Raw genomic sequence first — 19,929 nt, forward strand, 5'->3', positions numbered from 1 at the left:
AGAACTAGGGGTCACTGTTTAAAAATAAGGGGTCGCCCATTTAAGACAGAGGTGAGGAGAAATTTTTTCTCACAGAGGGTCGTGAGTCTTTGGAACTCTCTTCCTCAGAGGGCGGTGGAAGCAGAGTCTTTGAATATTTTTAAGGCAGAGATAGATAGATTCTTGGTAACCAAGGGGGTGAAAAGTTATCGGGGTAGGCGGGAATGTGGAGTAATCGGATCAGCCATGATCTTATTGAATGGCGGAGCAGGCTCGAAGGGCCGAATGGCCTACTCTTGCTCCTAATTCGTATGTTCGTAAGTTGTTGTCACTGCATCACAGTGATAGGGAGTGTGAGGGCTGCACAGTCGAATAGTTAAGTGAATGTGAACATAGAGAGAGAGAGGGAATGGGTAAGGGTGCAGGGGTGTAAGGGTGAAGTGGGATGTGGAGGAGGTTGACAGTGAAGAGTGCTGGTGATGAGAGGCGATGGGGATCAGATTGAGGGTGATGGGAATGTAATACTCACTTTTCCTGTGCGGAGAAGGTGACCTCCTGGGCCACTTGCAGCCACACAGCTTTAGTCTGTTGTGGAGGCTTTTTCCTCCCTGAGGAAGGAAAGAGCACCTCCTTATTTGCTCTTGCTCTCTCCACCAGAGCTTGGAGGGAGGCCTCATCGAATCTGGGTGCACACTTTGGTCTAGTGCTAAACATACTTGCAGAAGGAATCCCTCAGAAGAATGGTCATAAAGTTGTAAGGCTGAAAAAGAAACAAGGCTGCTTGCAGGCCTTAAATTCAGCTGCATAGATGATGTCATCAGAGGTGAGTTTCTGTACGAAAAGACTCATTGGGCCAGGGGTTTCCACACGCTGGAAATCAAGTGCCCAATTAGGGGAAAATCGGCCAATTGTCATGAATCACATTGGAGGCGGGGTCGGGAACTGCCGACCACCTGACATGCACCCAGCCCGCCCCCATTGGCAAAATCCAGCCCAAAGTGTGGTGAATAAGGTTCGTCGGCTACAAGCACAATTAGCCGTGTGGCAATATGATGTGGTAATAACAGAAAAGTTGCTTAAAAACGGTGATGACTGGGCACTTAATATTCAAGGGTACAAGATGTTCAGAAAAGATAGGGAAGGGAAAAAAGGGAGGTGGCAATGGCAGTGCTGATTAAGGAAGACATTGTAGTGTTGGAAAGGGAGGATGTTCTTGAGGGGACAAGGACAGAATCCATTTGGTTAGAGTTGAGGAGCAAAAAGGGTGTGATCACACTATTGGGGGTATTCTATAGGCCTCCAAATAGTGAGCGGGAGGTAGAGGAGGAAATTTGCAGGGAAAATGCACAGATATGCAAGAGCTGATATTGGGGGAAATTAATTACCCTAATATCGATTGGGATAATGTTAGGGCAAAGGGAAAGGAGGGTGAGGAATTTCTGAAATGTGTTCAGGAGAATTTCCTTGACCAGTATGTTCTTGGCCCAACTAGGAAGGAAGCATTGCTGGTGCTGGGGAATGAGGTGGGCCAGGTTAACCAAGTGTCTGTGGGAGAACACTTTGGTACATGTGATCATCGTATCATAAGATTTAGATTAGCAATGGAGAGGAGCAAGAAATAATCTAGAGTGTAACTTCTAAACTGGAATAGGGCTAACTTCAATGGGATGTGAAAGGATCTAGCCAGGGTAAAATGGAACCAAAGACTGACAGGAAAAACTGTGATGGAACAATGGGTGATATTTAAGGAGGAGATGTTCCAAGTACAGGCTAGGTACATTCCAACAAGAGGGAAGGGTAAGGGAACCAAAGCAAGGGCTCCTTGGATGACGAGGGAGACAGAGAAGATGATGAAACAAAAAAAGGTGTATGATGCATGTCAGGTGAATTCTTCAAGGGAGAACCAGACCAAATACAATAAGTTGAGAGGGGAAGTGAAGATGAAAATAAGATTGGCAAAGAGAGAATATGAGAGCAGAATGGCGGTTAACATAAAAGAGAACCCAAAAATCTTCTACCGGCATGTAAACAGTAAGCGGGTAGTAAGAGGCCAGGCCTATTAGGAACAAAGAAGGTGATATATGCTTAGAGGCGCAGGGCAAGGTTAGAATACTCAATGAGTACTTTGTATCGGTGTTTACTAAGGAGGTGGATGCTGACAAAATATTGGTAGACGTGGAAAAGGTAAAAGCAATGGAAGGAGTGATAATTGAGAGACAGGATGTACTAGAAAGGCTGGGTATGCTTAGAGTGGATAAGTCACCTGGTCCAGATGGCTTGCATCCCAGGTTGCTAAGGGAATTGGGTGAAGAGATAGCAGAAGGGCTTGCCATAATCTTCCCTAGATACGGGGGAGGTGCCTGAGTATTGGAAAGTGGCAAATGTGACACCATTGTTCAAGAAAGGGTGTAAGGACAATCCTAGTAACTACAGGTCAGTCAGTTTAACATCAGTGGTGGGTAAAGTTTTAGAAACAATAATCAAGGAAAAAAGTAATGGGCACTTGGAGAGGTTTGAGTTAATTAAGGAGAGCCAACCGGATTTGTAAAAGGCAAATCATGTTTGACTAATCTAACTGAATTTTTTGATGAAGTAACAGGGAGGATTGATGAAGGGAATGCAATGGATGTTGTCTACATGGATTTTAGGAAGGCGTTTGACAAAGTACCACATAGAAGGCTGGTTAACAAAATTGAGGCTCATGGAATAGGTGGGTCAGTGGCAGCTTGGATTAGGAATTGGCTTAAGGACAGAAAACAGCGAGTTGTGGTAAATGGCTGTTTTTCAGACTGGAGAATGATAGACAGTGGTGTTCCCCAAGGGTCAGTGCTGGGGCCACTGTTTTTTTTAATGTATATAACAGTAAGGATGATATCAATCGACTGCAACAGGACATAGAATGGCTAGCAGAATGGGCAGACAAGTGGCAGCTGGAATTTAATACAGAGAAGTGTGAGGTTATGCATTTTGGCAGAAGGAACAGGGAGAGGCAATATACACTTAAGGGCACAGTTTTAAAGAGTGTGCAGGGACAGGGGGACCTGGAGTTCATGTCCATAGGTCCCTGAAGGTGGCAGGACATATTGAGAGAGTGGTTAGCAAAGCATATGGGATCTTGGACTTCATAAATAGAGGTATTGAGTACAAAAGTAGAGAAGTTATGCTGAACCTTTATAAAGCGCTAGCTAGGCCACAACTGGAATATTGCATCCCGTTCTGGTCACCACACTCTAGGAAGGATGTGAAGGCCCTTCAGAGGGTGCAGAGGAGATTTACCAGAATGATTCTGGGGATGAGGGATTTTAGCTACAAGGACAGGTTGGAAAAGCTGGATTTGTTCTCATTAGAGCAAAGGAGGTTGCGGGGTGATTTGATAGAGGTGTACAAGATTATGATGGGGGTCGAGGAGCTGGAACTCGCTGCCGACGTAAGCGGTGGAAGTGGTAAACACTCAGGCCTAAAAATTCAGTTGGGCGCGCCAGCCGTTAGCGCCTTAGGAGGAGTAGATCTCGAGCGCTAGGCGCTTATCACCCGGGCGCAGCGCGAACTGCGCCTCTCCCCAACTTCAGGACACATTTAGCGCCGGCGCAAAGTCTTAGCGCGCGCCCTGATGCGCGCGCAGATCATGACGTCATTTAATAGTGCAACGCCCTTTGTGCGCCCCAAACCGGAACTTCACTCGCGCCGGCCCATTGTGCGCCGGGCGGCCCGAGCGACTGTGAAGTGGAACGGTACACAGGCCAGCCGGGCCACGGGGAGCGCTAATTAAAGGGCACTTACCCAGCAGTATAAAGGCCAGCCATTTTGCAGCATTCACTCTTGTGCAATGGTTTTTTGGACAGAGACCAAGGAGGAGAGCTTACTGGTTTGGACCAACACTTGGACAGGTATTTTTGGCTCAGGCCAGAGCTTACCAATTAGCTTTGCCTTCATTCAGAGCTCAGTGTTTGCCAGCATATAATGGGGGCTGCATTGGGTGGCAACGCTGAATTTCAGCCTTATGCCAGAAGGGCTTACAGACGCCGTGAGAGAGTGGCAGCCCTGGCTAGACGCAGAGGGAGCAACAGGCGTCGCCAACTGAGGCCTTACCCACGCAGGGTATACCGCCAGCAGACCTCCTATCTGACCATGTCTGCCGCGATGTGTGTTAGGAGGCTGCGATTCCGAAGGGAGGTGGTTGCAGACATCTGCCGGCTGCTTCAGAGAGATCTGCAGACACAGCTCATGCGCAGGACGTCTCTGTCGGTGGCAGTGAAGGTGACGGTGGCTCTCAACTTCTATGCCTCCGGCTCCTTCCAATCCGCTACTGGGGACATCGCTAACATCTCCCAGTTCGCCGTGCATTGCTGCATCCGCCAGGTGACCGAAGCCCTTTTCAGAAGGAGACATCAATTCATCTCCTTCCCCATGACCCTGGACAAGCAGCAGCAGCGTGCAGTGGGGTTTGCAAGAATAGCGGGCTTCCCCATGGTGCAGGGCGCCATTGACTGCACGCATGTGGCTTTGCGGGCACCTCTTGAGCATGCCGAGGAGTACCGCAACTGGAAGGGCTACCATTCCCTCAATGTACAGCTGGTGTGTGACCACAGGCAGCGCATCCTAGCTGTCAATGCCTGCTTTCCAGGCAGCAGCCACAATGCCTTTATCCTGCGACAGACAACTGTGGCCGACATGTTCCAGGCACAGCCTCCCCCAAGAGGATGGCTTATCGGGGACAAAGGCTATCCTTTTTGTGTACCTGGCTCATGACCCCGCTCCGCGCGCCCACGACCCCTGCTGAAGAGGCATACAACGAGAGCCATCAAGCGACGAGGAACCTCATAGAACAAACAATCGGCGTGCTCAAGCAACGGTTCCGCTGTCTCGATCGCTCCGGGGGAGCCCTCCAGTATTCGCAGGATCGAGTCTCCCAATTCGTCGTCGTTTGCTGCATGCTGCACAACCTGGCTATCTGCAGGACTCAGGCACTGCCACCTCACGTTGGACCACCACCTCAGGAGGAGGAGCAGGAGGAGCATGAGGATGACGAGGAGTACCAGCCCAGGAGGGACGCACAAGGTCCAAGGGCCGCCCGTCAGCGGCTTATTGAACATCACTTCTAGGCCCCCTGTCAGGGAATGGCTTGTGCCAATGATAGAACATGATTGCAGCCGCTCCGCAAGCCCTCAGCCGGTTAAGGCAACAAACACTTCAAAGATCAAACATGGACAATGTGAATAAATAAAATGCTTTATTTTACAAACTCTGGGCCCTTCCCACATGAAAACCAAAAACAGACGAAACCCCCAAAAAACACTCAAACACATTACTCGCTCCCACAACCTGGAGAGGATTAACAAAATAGGGCAACTAAAATGGCCGTCATTCTCGGCCTTCGTCAAAAACAAACATCACATCATCGGCCTTCAAAAAACAAACATCCAATTCTCGGCCTCAAGAAACAAACACAAATGGCCACACATTCGACCATTTGGCCCGCTAGGGCGATGCCTTGGCCATCTTTGGGTGGCCCCTGCCCGCCCTGCTGCTCCGCCTCAAAGTAAGGCCATTGGCTGCTGCAAGGCTGGGGGCAGGCTCCTGAGGGGCACATGTCGTGACGGCAGATGCCCTTGGGGGTCGGCCTAGTCGAGGTCTGGCCGTCGAGCGGCCGGCTGTTGATTGCTGCAGCTGTGGCTGGCCAGCATCAGTCGCTGCAGCAGCTCCTGGCAGCTCCACTGGGGGAGTGGCAGTGGCGGCTGGAGGAATGGCGGCAAGCTGGCGGATGGCAGGCGCTCGCTGGTCGCCTGAGACACTGGCACTCGCCCGGGCCAGCGCTGCAGCATGCGCACCAATCTGCCGAGGGACAGACCGCTGTGCTGCTGCAGCGCGCCGGGTGCCCTGGCGATGCCTGGCTGACACAGCGAGTGTGGCAGCAGTGAGTGCCCGTGTTGACCTGTTCACTGACCGCAGCAGAGCAGCCAGTGACTGGACGGCACCACTGATCACCTGGCCAGTCGCTGACAGATCTGCCCGGTATTCCACCCGACTGGTGGCCTCTAAGGGCCCGAACTCGGCCACACTCCGAGAGAGGGAATCGATGGACTCAGGCAACCGTGCCACTGCCGCCATGAGCTCCATGTGCCGGCGCTCCGAGTCCGCGGACAAGTCTTCGAGGCGTTCCATCTCCTCGGCGAAGAGCATCTCCTGACTGGAGGCCGGACTCTCCCTCTGGGGAGAAGGCCGCTGAGCTGGCCGACCCTTCCTGCGTTGCTGGAGGCCGCTGGGCCCAGCAATTGGACTCCCCTCCGACGCATCCCCCCTCTGGGGAGAAGGCCGCCGAGCTTCCACCCCCCTCCCGCCTTTCTGCAGCACGCAGGTCCCAGGAGCTCCCCTCCCCTTCGACACTTCCGCCACGCTGCCCTCCAGGGAAGACGTGTCCCCTACATTGGCCTGGGTGGCCGCGGCTGAGGGTTCCCCTGATGGGCCGCCTTCCTCTTGCTCCTCCTCCTGCTCCTCCTCGGAGGGTCTGTCACTGGCAAGTTGAGGGACCTCCTCTTGACCATCTGAAAGCAGGAAGGCACAAGAGTAGCTTTAGAGTGAGGAGAGGGCGTCAGTGCGGGATGCATGAGTGGTGGCATTCAGCGCATTGGTCGGACAGTGGCAAAGGATGTAGATCTGATGCGCAAGTGGGACGAGAGAGGTGCAAAAGGTGATGTCCTTACCATTGCTGCCCAGAACAGGGTCGGCATCTCCACATGCAACGGGCCCAATCACCCGGCCACCCATGAGGCGCTCCACGCGATGTTGCAGGTCGGTGAGTGGCTGGAGATGGGGTCGGCCTCCCCCGGTCGCAGTCCGGCTCTTGCGATTATTCACCAGCTTGGCCTGCAAGAGAAAGGACGGACTCTAAGTACAGTGTGTCGCCGTGATCTTGTGTGCACTGCCTCCCATGGTGGAATAGCCTGGCCAGTGTGTCGCCATGATCTGGTGTGCACTGCCTCCCTTGGTGGAATAGCCTGGCCAGTGTGTCGCCATGATCTGGTGTGCACTGCCTCCCATGGTGGAATAGCCTGGCCAGTGTGTCGCCATGATCTGGTGTGCGCTGCCTCCCATGGTGGAATAGCCTGGCCAGTGTGTCGCCATGATCTGGTGTGCGCTGCCTCCCATGGTGGAATAGCCTGGCCAGTGTGTCGCCATGATCTGGTGTGCGCTGCCTCCCATGGTGGAATAGCCTGGCCAGTGTGTCGCCATGATCTGGTGTGCAATGCCTCCCATGGTGGAATAGCTTGGCCAGTGTATTAAGTGCAGAATGTGCAATTGATGCTCATGCCTGTCCCATAGCTGCTGGATGAAGGCTGGCCATTAGAGTTTTCAGGTCCCTTTGCCCATAATGTGAGGTGCACATGCAAAGATGAGGAGGTCATTGGAAAGGGTACTCACCCTGACAATGCGTGTGAGGTCATTTAACTTTTTGCGGCATTGGGCACCGGTCCTGGGGACGTCGCTGTTGGCTGACAGCTTGCTGGCGACATGCCTCCAGGCTCTCCTGTAGATGCGGACCGTCGCCTTCTTGCCATTGTCCGGGTACAAAACATGGCGCCTCTTCTCCACAGCAGCAAGCAGCACACTCAGATCACGCTCTGAGAAGCACTGCGCACGTTCACGGGCCTTCTCCATGTCTTCAGGCGCTATTTGGGTCCAGCAGCAGTGTTCAGGCCTAGCTGGAGGGCTCCACTATCCAGGGCGTGGCAGCAGACACAGTCGACCCTTCCCCCTTAAGAGCTGGCCGGCGCCAGGGTGTCTGCTGTCAATCACGAGATGGCCGCACCTGCGCTGCGCCCGGCCTCGGCGCTATCGATCACCACCTCCGGCTTAGCGCCCAAAGAGAGGCGTCCAGCAGCAGTTTTAGCGCTCGCCCGAACTAGTAGGGCGAAGCTAATGAATATCGGAGAAGTGGCCTAGATTTGGCGGCGGCCGCAAACTTTAGCGGACGCCCCACTTTTGCGCCCCAAAAGTGGCGTCAATGAATTTCTAGGCCTCAATGTTTTCAAGGGGAGACTGGATAGGCACTTGAGAAAAATAAGCTTGCAGGGCTACAGGGATAGAGCAGGGGAATGGGACTGACTGGATTGCTCCACAGAGAGCCAGCACAGACTCAATGGGCCGAATAGCCTCCTTCTGTGCCGTTATGACTCTATGAATGTGAAATTCTATCATGTTACGATCAATCTTCCCTAGAGGATCCTTTACTATGAGATCATTGATTAATCCTGTCTCATTACACATTACCAGATCTAAAATAGCCTGTTCCCTGGTTGGTTCCACAACGTATTGCTCTAAGAAACCATCCCGAATACACTCTATGAGCCCATCCTCAAGGCTACCTTTGCCAATTGGATTTGTCCAATAGAAACATAGAAGATAGGAGCAGGAGTAGGCCATTCGGCCCCTCGAGCCTGCTCCGCCATTCAATGAGATCATGGCTGATCCTCCAAATTCAGTACCCTGTCTCTGCCTTCTCCCCATATCCCTTGATCCCTTTAGCCTTATGAAATATATCCAACTCCTTCTTGAATATATTTAATGAACTGGCCTCCACCGCCCTCTGTGGCAGAGAATTCCACAAGTTCACCACTCTCTGGGTGAAGAAATTCCTCCTCATCTCAGTCCTAAATGGCTTACCCCTTATCCTTAGACTATGACCCCTGGTTCTGGACTCCCCAGCCATCGGGAATATCCTTCTTGCATCTAGTCTGTCCAGGCCTGACAGAATTTTATAGGTTTCGATGAGATCCCCTCTCAATCTTCTAAACTCCAGTGAGTATAAGCCCAATTGACACAATCTCTCCTCATACGTCATTCCTGCCATCCCAGGTATCAGCCTGGTGAATCTTCGCTGCACTCCTTCCATGGCAAGAACATCCTTCCTCAGATAAGGCAACCAAAACTGCACACAATACGCAAGGTGCGGTCTCACCAAGGCCCTGTACAACTGCAGCAAGACATCCTTGCTCCTGTACTCGAACCCTCTTGCTATGAAGGCCAACATACCATTTGCCTTCTTAACTGCCTTCTGCACCTGCATGCTTACCTTCAGCGACTGGTGCACAAGAACACCCAGGTCTCTTTGCACTTCCCCTTCTCCCAATCTATTGCCATTCAAATAATAATCTGCCTTCCTGTTTTTGCCACCAAAGTGGATAACCTCACATTTATCCACATTATAGCGCATTTGCCATGTTTCTGCCCAATCACCCAACCTGTCCAAATCATACTGGAGTTTCACGACATCCTCCTCACAGCATACCCTCCCAATCTATATGAAGATTAAAATCGCCCACGATTATTGCAGTACCTTTCTTACAAACCCCCATTATTTCTTGATTTATACTCTGTCCCACAGTGTAGTTACTGTTAGGGGGCCTATAAACTACTCCCACCACTGACTTCTTTCCCTTATTATTTCTTATCTCCACCCAAACTGATCCTACATCTTGATCTTCCAAACCAAGATCATTTCTCACTACTGTACTAATCTCATCCTTTATTAACAGAGCTACCCCACCTCCTTTTCCTTTCTGCCTATCCTTCTGAAATGTCAAATACCCCTGAATATTCAGTTCCCAGCCTTGGTCACCTTGCAGCCACGTCTCTGTAATGGCTATCAGACCATTTATTTCTATTTGTGCCGTCAATTCATCTATCTTGTTACAGCTGTGTGCATTCAGATAAAGAACCTTTAATTTTGTCTTTTTTCCATTTTTCCCCACTCTGACCCTATTTGCTGGTGCACTCTTATGCTTGTACGCTCTGTCCCTTCCTGTTATATTCTGGTTATCATTACCCCTATCGCTACCCTGCACTATTGCCTTGTTCTTTCTCTTTAACTTTCTAAGTTTTCCCACACCTGAACCCTCCCCCCCACTATTTAGAATAAAGCCCTAGTTATTCGATTCGCCTCTGGATTATATAACCTCCCTTTTTTCTGATTGTATTAATATGCCTTTCTACCTTTCCAAGGAACTGCATTCAAAATGTTAACGTAGCTGTCCTCTCCACAGATGCTGACCGACATGCTGTTTCCACTGTTTTCCATTCTTTGAAAATGCTAGCAGATACTTCTAGGGCCAAACTAATTCATAAAAAATGTGAGCATAAAAAAAGCCTGAGGGTTTTATACCTTAATGCGAGAAGCATCAGGAACAAGGTAGATGAATTAGCTGTGGAAATAGAGGTTAATAATTATGATCTAATTGGGATTACGGAAACATGGTTGCAGGGTGAGCAGGGCTGGGAGCTTAACATACAGGGGTATTCAGTATTTAGGAAGGATCGACAAAAAAGAAAGGGAGGAGGGGTAGCATTGCTAGTAAAAGAGGGGATAAATGCAATTGAAAGGAAGGATATTAACTCAGTTAATACAGAATCTATATGGGTGGAGCTAAGAAATAGCGAGGGGCGAAAAACATTAATAGGAGTGGTATATAGGCCTCCAAATAGTAAAATAGAGGTTAGGGAGGGCATCACGAGGGAAATTAGAGAAGCGTGCAATAAGAGCACAGCTGTCATCATAGGTGACTTTAACTTACATATAGATTGGACTAGCCTAATCAGTAAAAATAATGAGGAGGAGGAATTCCTTGAGTGTTTAAGGGATGGTTATCTGGATCAATATGTCGAGGAACCAACTCGGGAACAGGCTATATTGGACTGGGTACTGTGCAATGAGAAGGGACTAATCAGTAATCTTGTTGTACGGGGACCCTTGGGTCAGAGCGATCATAACATGATCGATTTCTCACTCGAAATGGAGAGCGAAGAAATTGACTCAGAGACTAAGGTCCTGAATTTAAACAAGGGGAATTATGATGCCATGAGACGGGAACTGAGTAGGTCTGATTGGACAACGTTCCTGAGAGGACTGGAGGTAGATAAACAATGGCAAACATTTAAAGATAGAATGACAAAATTGCAAAAATTGTTTATACCAATCTGGCATAAAAGGAAATCTAAAAAGGTGACTCAACCGTGGATAACAGGGGAAATTAGAGACAGCATAAAATCCAAAGATAGGGCGTATAAAATAGCCAAAAAAAGCGCCAGAGCGGAAGATTGGGAACAGTTTAAGATAGAGCAAAGGAGGGCAAAGGGCATGATCAAGAGGGGCAAAATAGCTTACGAAAACAAGCTGGCGGAAAATATAAAAACTAACTCCAAAAGCTTTTATAAATATATCAAAAGGAAAAGACTGGTGAAAACCAAAGTTGGTCCATTGCAGTCAGATACGGGGGAATATATAATGGGAAATAAGGAAATGGCAGATCAACTAAATGCATACTTTGGGTCAGTCTTTACGAAGGAAGACACAAAAAACCTCCCTGGGATATCGGGAAAAATAGGGACATTGGCAAAGGAGGAACTGACGCAAATCAATATCTCTAAGGATATGGTGTTAAGGAAGCTAAAGGGATTGAAGGTGGACAAATCCCCAGGGCCTGATAACATGCATCCTAGGGTACTGAAGGAGGTGGCCCTAGAGATAGCGGATGCACTAAGGATGATTTTTCAGAATTCATTAGACTCGGGAACAGTGCCGATGGATTGGAGGGTAGCTAACGTTACCCCACTATTCAAAAAGGGGGGTAGGGAAAAAGCAGGTAATTACAGACCTGTAAGCCTTACATCAGTTGTGGGCAAAATGCTGGAGTCCATCATTAAGGATGAAATAGCGGAGCACTTAGCAAATGGGGACAGGATAGGACAGAGTCAACATGGATTTACAAAGGGTAAATCGTGCTTGACTAATCTATTGGAATTTTTTGAGGGAGTAACTGGTAGAATAGATGGGGGAGAGCCAGTAGATGTGGTGTACCTGGACTTCCAAAAGGCCTTCGATAAGGTCCCACATAAAAGATTAGCATGGAAAATTGAGGCTCATGGGATAAAGGGGAAAGTTTTGGCGTGGATAGGGAACTGGCTGTCAGATAGAAAACAGAGAGTTGGAATAAACGGCTCATTTTCTGAATGGCAGGCAGTAACAAGTGGGGTACCACAGGGATCTGTCCTGGGCCCCCAGCTGTTCACAATTTACATTAATGACCTGGATCAGGGAGTCGGATGCAGCATTTCCAAATTTGCAGACGACACTAAACTAGGAGGTGGGGTGGGCTCAGAGGAAGAGACCAGGAAGCTCCAGAGCGATTTGGACAGACTGGGCGATTGGGCGGATAAATGGCAGATGCACTATAATGTGGACAAGTGCGAAGTTATCCACCTTGGGTGCAGGAACGGGAGGGCACATTATTATTTAAATGGCAATAGATTGGGAGAGGGGGAAGTACAGAGAGACCTGGGTGTTCTTGTACACCAGTCACTGAAGGCGAGCATGCAGGTGCAACAGGCGGTCAAGAAGGCAAACGGTATGCTGGCCTTCATAGCAAAAGGGTTAGAATACAGGAACAGGGATACCTTGCTGCAGCTGTACAGGGCACTGGTGAGACCACACCTCGAGTACTGTGTACAGTTTTGGTCGCCTCATCTGAGGAAGGATGTTCTTGCCACGGAGGGGGTGCAGCGGCGATTCACCAGGCTGATACCAGGAATGGCGGGAATGACCTATGAGGAGAGACTATGTAGTTTAGGGATGTACACACTGGAGTTTAGAAGATTGAGAGGGGACCTCATAGAAGTGTATAAAATTCTGACAGGTCTAGACAGACTGGATGCAGAAGGAATGTTTCCCTTGGCGGGTGAGAACAGAACTAGAGGACATAATTTAAGGATAAGGGCTAAACCATTTAGGACAGAGATGAGGGGGAATTTCTTCACTCAGAGAGTGGTGAACCTGTGGAACTCATTGCCACAGAGGGCAGTGTACGCCAGCTCATTAAATATATTTAAGAGGGAATTAGATATATTTCTACGGGCAAAAGGGGTTAAGGGTTACGGAGAGAAGGCGGGGACGGGATACTGAATTAAAGGATCAGCCATGATCTCATTAAATGGCGGAGCAGGCACGAAGGGCCGAATGGCCTACTCCTGCTCCTATCTTCTATGTATCTATGTATCTATGTATACTCAAGAATCCAGACAAATTTAGCAACAAAACAGCAATTCGTAAGCAAGCCTCTAAGACCATGAAGGGCAGATGCTACTGGAATCATCTGCAGTTCATGAATACTGATTTTTATCGCATTCTGGCGATCAAAGTCTCGGCTGAACTTAGAGCAGAATTGCACAGATTTGAGGATGCAAACTTCAAAATTAATTCCACACTAACTTGGCCATATCTGCTCTAGCAACTGAGGACATGGCACCTATTGAGTTTTGGAAAACTTACCATGCAGACTTTCCAAATTCCACGTGGTCTAGCCGATACTGAGAGAGCACTTTCCTGACTTGGCTGCATCCAAGATTCCAGGCCAACAAACTTCAGCATCTGTGGAGCGAGAAACAGAGTTAGCGTTTCAGGTCGATGACCTTTCATTTTTTAAAGGCTTCAGCAAACACAGTTTAATGCAACTATTATGAGTGCACATTTGCCAGAACTGCCTCGGAAGGGCATAAATATGGTGTCTATTAGCTGAGTAAATTATCGGGCATTTTCATTTAGCTTACCTGTGCCTCTTACAATAGCAAAATAGTATACTGTATTGACTGCTCACGATGCGGTCTCCTCTACATTGGGGAGACCAAACGCAGATTGGGTGACCGCTTTGCGGAACACCTCAGTTCAGTCCGTAAGCGTGACCCCGAGCTTCCGGTCGCCTGTCACTTTAATTCTCCGCTCCACTCCCACTCTGATCTCTCTGTCCTCAGCCACTTACATTGTCCCAACGAAGCTCAACGTCACCTCGAGGAACAGCAACTCATCTTTCTATTAGGCACTTTATAACCTTCTGGACTCAACATCGGGTTCAACAATTTCAGACTATAACCTCGGCCCCTATATTTTTTCCCCCTTTTTTTCCACATGGTCGCTGTTGATAATTCTGCCATCGCCATTTACACCTCATCTAGAATCATCTTTTGTTTCTTAACTTGTCCCATTACCTTCTCTTTTTGCCTTGCACCATCATCCCTTTTGTCAGTCAATCTCTCCTGCCTTCCAACCTATCACAGTCCCCTCCTTTGTTCTTTCCTCCCCTCCTCCCTGTCCCTGCCCATCCTTAAAAATCTGTTACTTCTCTAACCTTTTCCAGTTCTGACAAAGGGTCCTCGACCCAAAACGTTAACTCTGTTTCTCTCTCTCCTCAATGCTGCCTGATCTGCTGAGTGTTTCCAGCATTTTCTGCTGTGCCTCATACAATTGGTCTCACTAATTGTGTTCTTCGATAAAGCAACTTTTCTTTCTGCCCGCTGCACCCAACTTGTTTTCTTGTGTTTTACTTATATTCCAAATAAATAAGGATTTTATAATTTTCTCCAAATTCACTTGAGTGTCCCCACACCCCAATTTCTCTCATTTTATGCTAAAATGGAACCTTTAAAAAGGTTTTAAAAATTGACAAAATAAAACAAATGTAATGATCCTCAAGAGTAAGAACTAAAGTCCGGGTGCTAGGCTTAAAAACAAAAGTTGGTCAGGCTATGTTGCCATAGAGCCTCACATTACTTAACTTCCCACAAAAGCGGAAGCTAAAAGAATATCAGTAAAGGATCAGTTTGCATACATTGCTGTCATGACTATTAAATATTCTGAAAGATCTAATATCTACTCCCCTGATAGGGGGTACTTTTCCATGCACTCAGCACCGGTTACTGCAGACAGGTGCCTGCAATGGCCTGAGCTCAGCCACTGATAGATTATACTCTGGCTGAATTTCATCACTGACACTTGGGATGGTCACGTGACCTGGAACCTTCCCCAGCAGCGCCGCAAGGTGACAGTGGACGAGTCCACACACGGCGGGGGGGGGGGGCGCGCATTTACCGTGTTGACTCAGCTGAAGCAACAAGCATGTATTTCCTAAAATGTAAAGCTCTCTAATTGTGCTTTTTTTTAATGCAAGTCATTTGTGCAACATGAAAACAAATGTGTGTCAGTAGTGCACTGAAATGGCAGGGTTTAAGTGTTTGCACCCCCCCTCCGTGTTATGTGAGGCGGAGGCGGCGCGTCACTGGGGCGGGAGGCGGAGCCGGGAGCTGGTGGGCGGCAGAGCAGAGCCGAGCCGGCCCGGCCTGTGCCAGAGTAGCGGCTGCAGGGGGTGGGAAGGAGACCGAGGCGACAGTCAGTCACCGGCCGGTAATGTATCAGGTACCGGCTCGGCTGTGCGCAACCTTACGCCAGCGGGTTCTCCTCCAGCTCATGTCGGGCTCTTCCCCTGCCTTCCGGCGCCGGGCCCCGCTGCGGAAAGCCGACTCGGTGCTGGGCGCCTGTGAGGTCAACACACACGTGGGAGCGGCGCCGGGCGGAGGAGCGGCGGCGGCGGGAGGAACGGTCGGTGCAGCGGCTGGTGAGTAAGAGCCGCCCTGGGCAACGGTCATCGCTCCTGGCAGGGGACTGGCGCGGTTCATTCTGAGGCAATAATCAGTTGCGCTCTCCGACTAATCGAGCAGCGTCGACTAATCGGGGGACTCTCTCTGTACCGGGAGGGGACGGGGAGATTCATTATGTGGCAGAGGAGCGACCATCGCCGGTGAAGTCGAGCCGTCCACTTATTAATCGGGAAGCGTCCTTCACTCCCGACTAATCGGAGCGCCGGCTCTCTGAGTGGGCGGGAGCCAGGGTTGGGTCGGTGTGATTCATTCATTCTTTGGTACGTGGAGTGTTGCCGCTAATCGGGAAACGATCTCTGTGAGTGGAAGGGAACGACGTCAATTCTTGATTTAGGTCTGGGAGGAAACCCGGGTCACGCAGTCTTGACATCATTCAAGAGACACGTTGGCCAACCGATGGGTTTCGGTTCGGGGCCGAGTGGAGGCAATGGTTGGCGGCAGGTCAACCGTTGGAGCATACATTTTCAAACTGATGGCTGGACTCCAGGGGGTTGGCGAGGTCATAGATTGTCCATCTCTCCAGATTCTGCACTTGTTGCTTCTGTATGTTAGAATCATCAACAACCACTTGTATTTATATAGAATCATAGAAATTTACGGCACAGAAGGAAGCCATTTGGTCCCTCCTGTCTGTGCCGGCTGAAAAAGAGCTATCCAGCCTAATCCCACTTTCTAGCTCTTGGTCCATGGCCTATGGCAGCACTTCAAGTGCATATCCAAGCACTTTTTAAATGTGATGAGGGTTTCTGCCTCTACCACCCTTTCAGGCAGTGAGTTCCAAACCCCCACCACTCTGGATGAAAAATGTTCCTCCTCTAATCCTTCTCCCAATTATTTTAAATCTATGCCCCCTGGTTATTGACCTCTCTGCTAAGGGAAATAGGTGCCTCCTAGCCACCCTATCGAGGCCCCCTGTAATTTTATACACCTCAATTAGGTCTCCCCTCAGCCTCCTCTTGCAAAGAAAACAACCCCGGCCTATCCAATCTTTCTTCCTAGCTAAAAATTTTCCAGTCCTGTCAACATCCTTGTAAATCTCCTCTGTACACTTTCTCTAGTGCAATCACATCTTTCCTGTAAAGTGGGACCAGAACTGTACGCAGTACTCTAGCTAATAGGACTAGAATAGGAATGTTCTAATAGGAACATTTTCTCCAAGCACATCCCTCCCTTGGGTTGCATAGCTGACATTGCCTTTTGGAAGTTAGGGTAGGGGGCGTATTGTAAAGTTCCTCCGTATTTGCAGGGAGTCCTCCGGGCAGAAAAGTTGGAACAGCACTCTTCCATAGCTGCAGAATATTAAAGTTCTTTTTTAACAAGTACTCTTTACCGATGAGTAGCCTTTATACCCAGTTTTGCTGTGTTTATAAATCAGGAGAAATGTACTGCCAATGCCAAGTAGCTCAATGATGGATGACTGGAATGTAACCAACTGCTTTTGGTCTGGTTGTTCTGATCTGCCATGAGAATTGATTCAGTTTTCTCGAGGACATAGTTTAATTATTGGAAAGGTTTATAATGGAAAATGGTACAATTTTTTTTTAAGTTGAAAAGGGACTGGCAGAATTAATAAACCAGAGTTCTGACACCACTGAGGGGTCTTGAATGAGCACGTTTCTGGTAGGATATCCTCTTGAAGGGGTGATGTAAAGGTTTTCACTCGGGTAAGGTATTTTGTTTTAGATGTGGTTCCTTTTTAATTTGGGGTTTGCTTCTCAAAATAGCATTCTCCATTTTATTATCAAACTGGAATCTGCATACGAGTTTCCTGCAGATCCCACTGAAAATCAAATACTGATCTTTAAATCATTATTAGGAAGGGAATTGTGTTCAAAAATCTAAATTCAGTGCTTCTCGTTCCCCTATTAAGTGATGAGGCATACTCTGGAAAAGGCCCCGTGGGCCCGCTCTGGGACCAGGTCCTGTGGGTCCTGGTCCCAACCATTTACAGTGAAACCTGTAAATTAGGGACACCTAAGTCTTGCATCAGGTGTCCTTTCTTTATAGGTGTCCTTATTTTCAAAATGGTCATTGTAAACCTGCTAAATCAAATATCACGGGATTGGCTGTATCTCCTACAGCTTTCCTTTTTTTCAGTCTCGCCTGGGATCGTGCCTAATTCTGGAACCCTGCAAGCGGGATGTGATTTCAGTTCTATTTTCTGTTCATTGGGTTTCCCAGTTCATTGCCATCCTGGGGTCCTTTTCCATTGAGAGGTATCGTGATCCTGGGATCTACTACGTTGGCAACCTGCAGAGGGAGAGGTGGCAGCTGTAGTGCCGGGGTGCCTGGAGATCCCAGCCAAATTGGGGGTGATTAATGTCATGCAGACCTCTGTCTGAGACACCCTCCCTACTTGTGCTGCAGCAGAGAATGTTTGAGGGGCTCCAGTCGCAGCGTTACTTTTTCCCCTGCTCTCTCCAGCCGGGGTTGGGTTTTGAGTGCTTGGCTCGCTCGTCACGCCCGTTGCGCGCAGTCTGACCGCAGCTTTCCTCCTGCATGGCCGCTTCTCGCACTCCATCCATGCTCCTCTGCTCTGCACTTAATACCATTTTAAATTAGAAAACCTGATAATATTTGACAGGCATGGGGGGAAAAAATTGATTCCACCATCCGAAGTCAGATGGCATGCTTGTTTTGTTGTAGTTGTACAGGGCCTTGGTGAGACCACACCTTGAGTTTTGGTCACCTTATCTGAGGAAGGATGTTCTTGCCATGGAGGGAGTGCAGCGAAGATTCACCAGACTGATACCTGGGATGGCAGGAATGGCGTATGAAGAGAGGTTGGGTCGATTGTGCTTGTATTTGCTAGAGTTTAGAAGAATGAGAGGGGATCTCATTGAAACTTTATAAAATTCTAACAGGACTGGACAGACTAGATGCAGGAAGGATGTTCCTGATGGCGGGGAGTCCAGAACCAGGGGTCACAGTCTAAGGATAAGTGGTAAGCCATTTAGGACAGAGATGGGGAATTTTTTCACCCAGCGAGTGGTGAATCTGTGGAATTCTCTACCACAGAAGGCAGTTGAGGCCAATTCATTAAATATATTCAAGAAGGAATTAGATATATTTCTTAAGGCTAAAAGGATCAAGGGATATGGGGAGAAAGCAGGGACAGGGTACTGAGTTTGGATGATCAGCCATGATCTCATTAAATGGCGGAACAGGCTCGAGGGGCCAAATGGCCTACTCCTGCTCCTATCTTCTATGTTTCTATAAGCTTGAAGAACTGCCCAGTTAGGGTCGCCAACTCTTCGTTGGAGGTTGAATGTTCTGACCACATGACATCTGACCATACGATGCATGATCACATGACATCTCATCTGCTGACTATTACAGGTGTTACTACATTTACTTTATAATGGTTGGGTCCCCTACAGTTGACTCTTTTTGCTCGTGGTTTCACACCAGCAGCTGTTGTGCGAGAAGTTCCAAGAGCCAGGAGGCCTCCTGTGAGCAGACAAAGAGGGGAAACTGAGAAATTACAGCACAGGAGGAGGCCTTCAGCCCCCAGCACTGGCGCTCTCTCCTGTAACCTCCAGATCCTTTGATATTCCTCCTCTTCAGATACTTATCCTCTTCCCTTTCATATTAAAGATTAGTCTCTATACCTCAATAGCCAGGTGGTGAAGCATCCCACGGCCTAATAGCCCTCAGTTTAAGAATATTCCTCCTCCTTTGCCCTTGCCTCTTCCACTTTACTGGCTGCTCCTCTCAGTGCTGCTCCTGGCTCTGTAAACAATGATGGTGCCCCCTCCTTTCCCCCCTGCTTGAGCACCAATCTCTCGACTCCTAGCCCCTTCTCTTCCCATTCTCCTTTGCTCCCTGAGACCACATTCCGCAGTCTCCATCTCTCCGAGCCCACAATCCCCATCTCTACCCCTGAAGCTCACATTCCTGAGGCTCCATCCCTTCCAGCCTCTGATTTCAGAGTCCCGTCCGTCCCAACCCCCTCAATTTCAGAGACTGCCCCCAAACCCAATGTTCCCCGTAATGTTTTTTGGGTGCGCGGCCCAGTCACAGTTTTGTGCATGCGCGGAGTTTAACAAATGCCGTTCCGGGCTGCATGAGACTGGCAGAGAGCTGGCACCAAATGCTGAGACCACCTCATCTCAGACCCCTCCTGAATGTCGAGACACACGATTCCTGACTCTCCGGCCCCCTTCCGACTGCGCTCCACATGGTTGCGGATCTCCGCAGTGGCGGTCGGGTGATTTCGTGGGCGGGGGGTGGGTAGGCACACTTGCGGCAGGAATTTTAATGCACTGATTGCCACATAAGTAATAAAAGATCCAATGATCTCCTGGGCTGCTAGAGGCAGTTTCATTGTTCATCAGATCATTGAATGTTGTTTCTTGTTGCTGGTATTTTTGGAAACCAGTTGGGGGGGGGAAAAAATGGGATTATTTATCACAACTCCACTGAACAAAAGAAAATAGTGTCATAGGTTACACTGAAAATATCCATACCACA

At 49.0% G+C, this 19,929-nt stretch overlaps 1 protein-coding gene across 2 annotated transcripts in view; it reads left to right on the plus strand.

Moving 5' to 3' along the window:
* The first annotated feature begins 14,868 nt into the window (after positions 1 to 14,868).
* The window catches only part of nocta (nocturnin a), a 30,737-nt gene continuing 25,676 nt past the window's right edge, over positions 14,869 to 19,929 (plus strand). Inside the window, exon 1 of one of the 2 annotated variants that reach the window (XM_086008536.1) lies at positions 14,869 to 14,933. In XM_086008536.1, the coding sequence (XP_085864662.1) occupies positions 14,918 to 14,933 (16 nt within the window). In that variant the 5' untranslated portion in view covers positions 14,869 to 14,917. Of the gene's footprint in view, positions 14,934 to 15,014; positions 15,414 to 19,929 lie in introns of those variants that run through there. The other variant, XM_086008535.1, reaches the window with a different exon arrangement.

Source organism: Somniosus microcephalus, chromosome 2 (assembly GCF_052327205.1).
Source record: "Somniosus microcephalus isolate GS21.2 chromosome 2, FLI_Smic_1.0, whole genome shotgun sequence".
NCBI classification, from domain to species: Eukaryota; Metazoa; Chordata; class Chondrichthyes; order Squaliformes; family Somniosidae; genus Somniosus; species Somniosus microcephalus.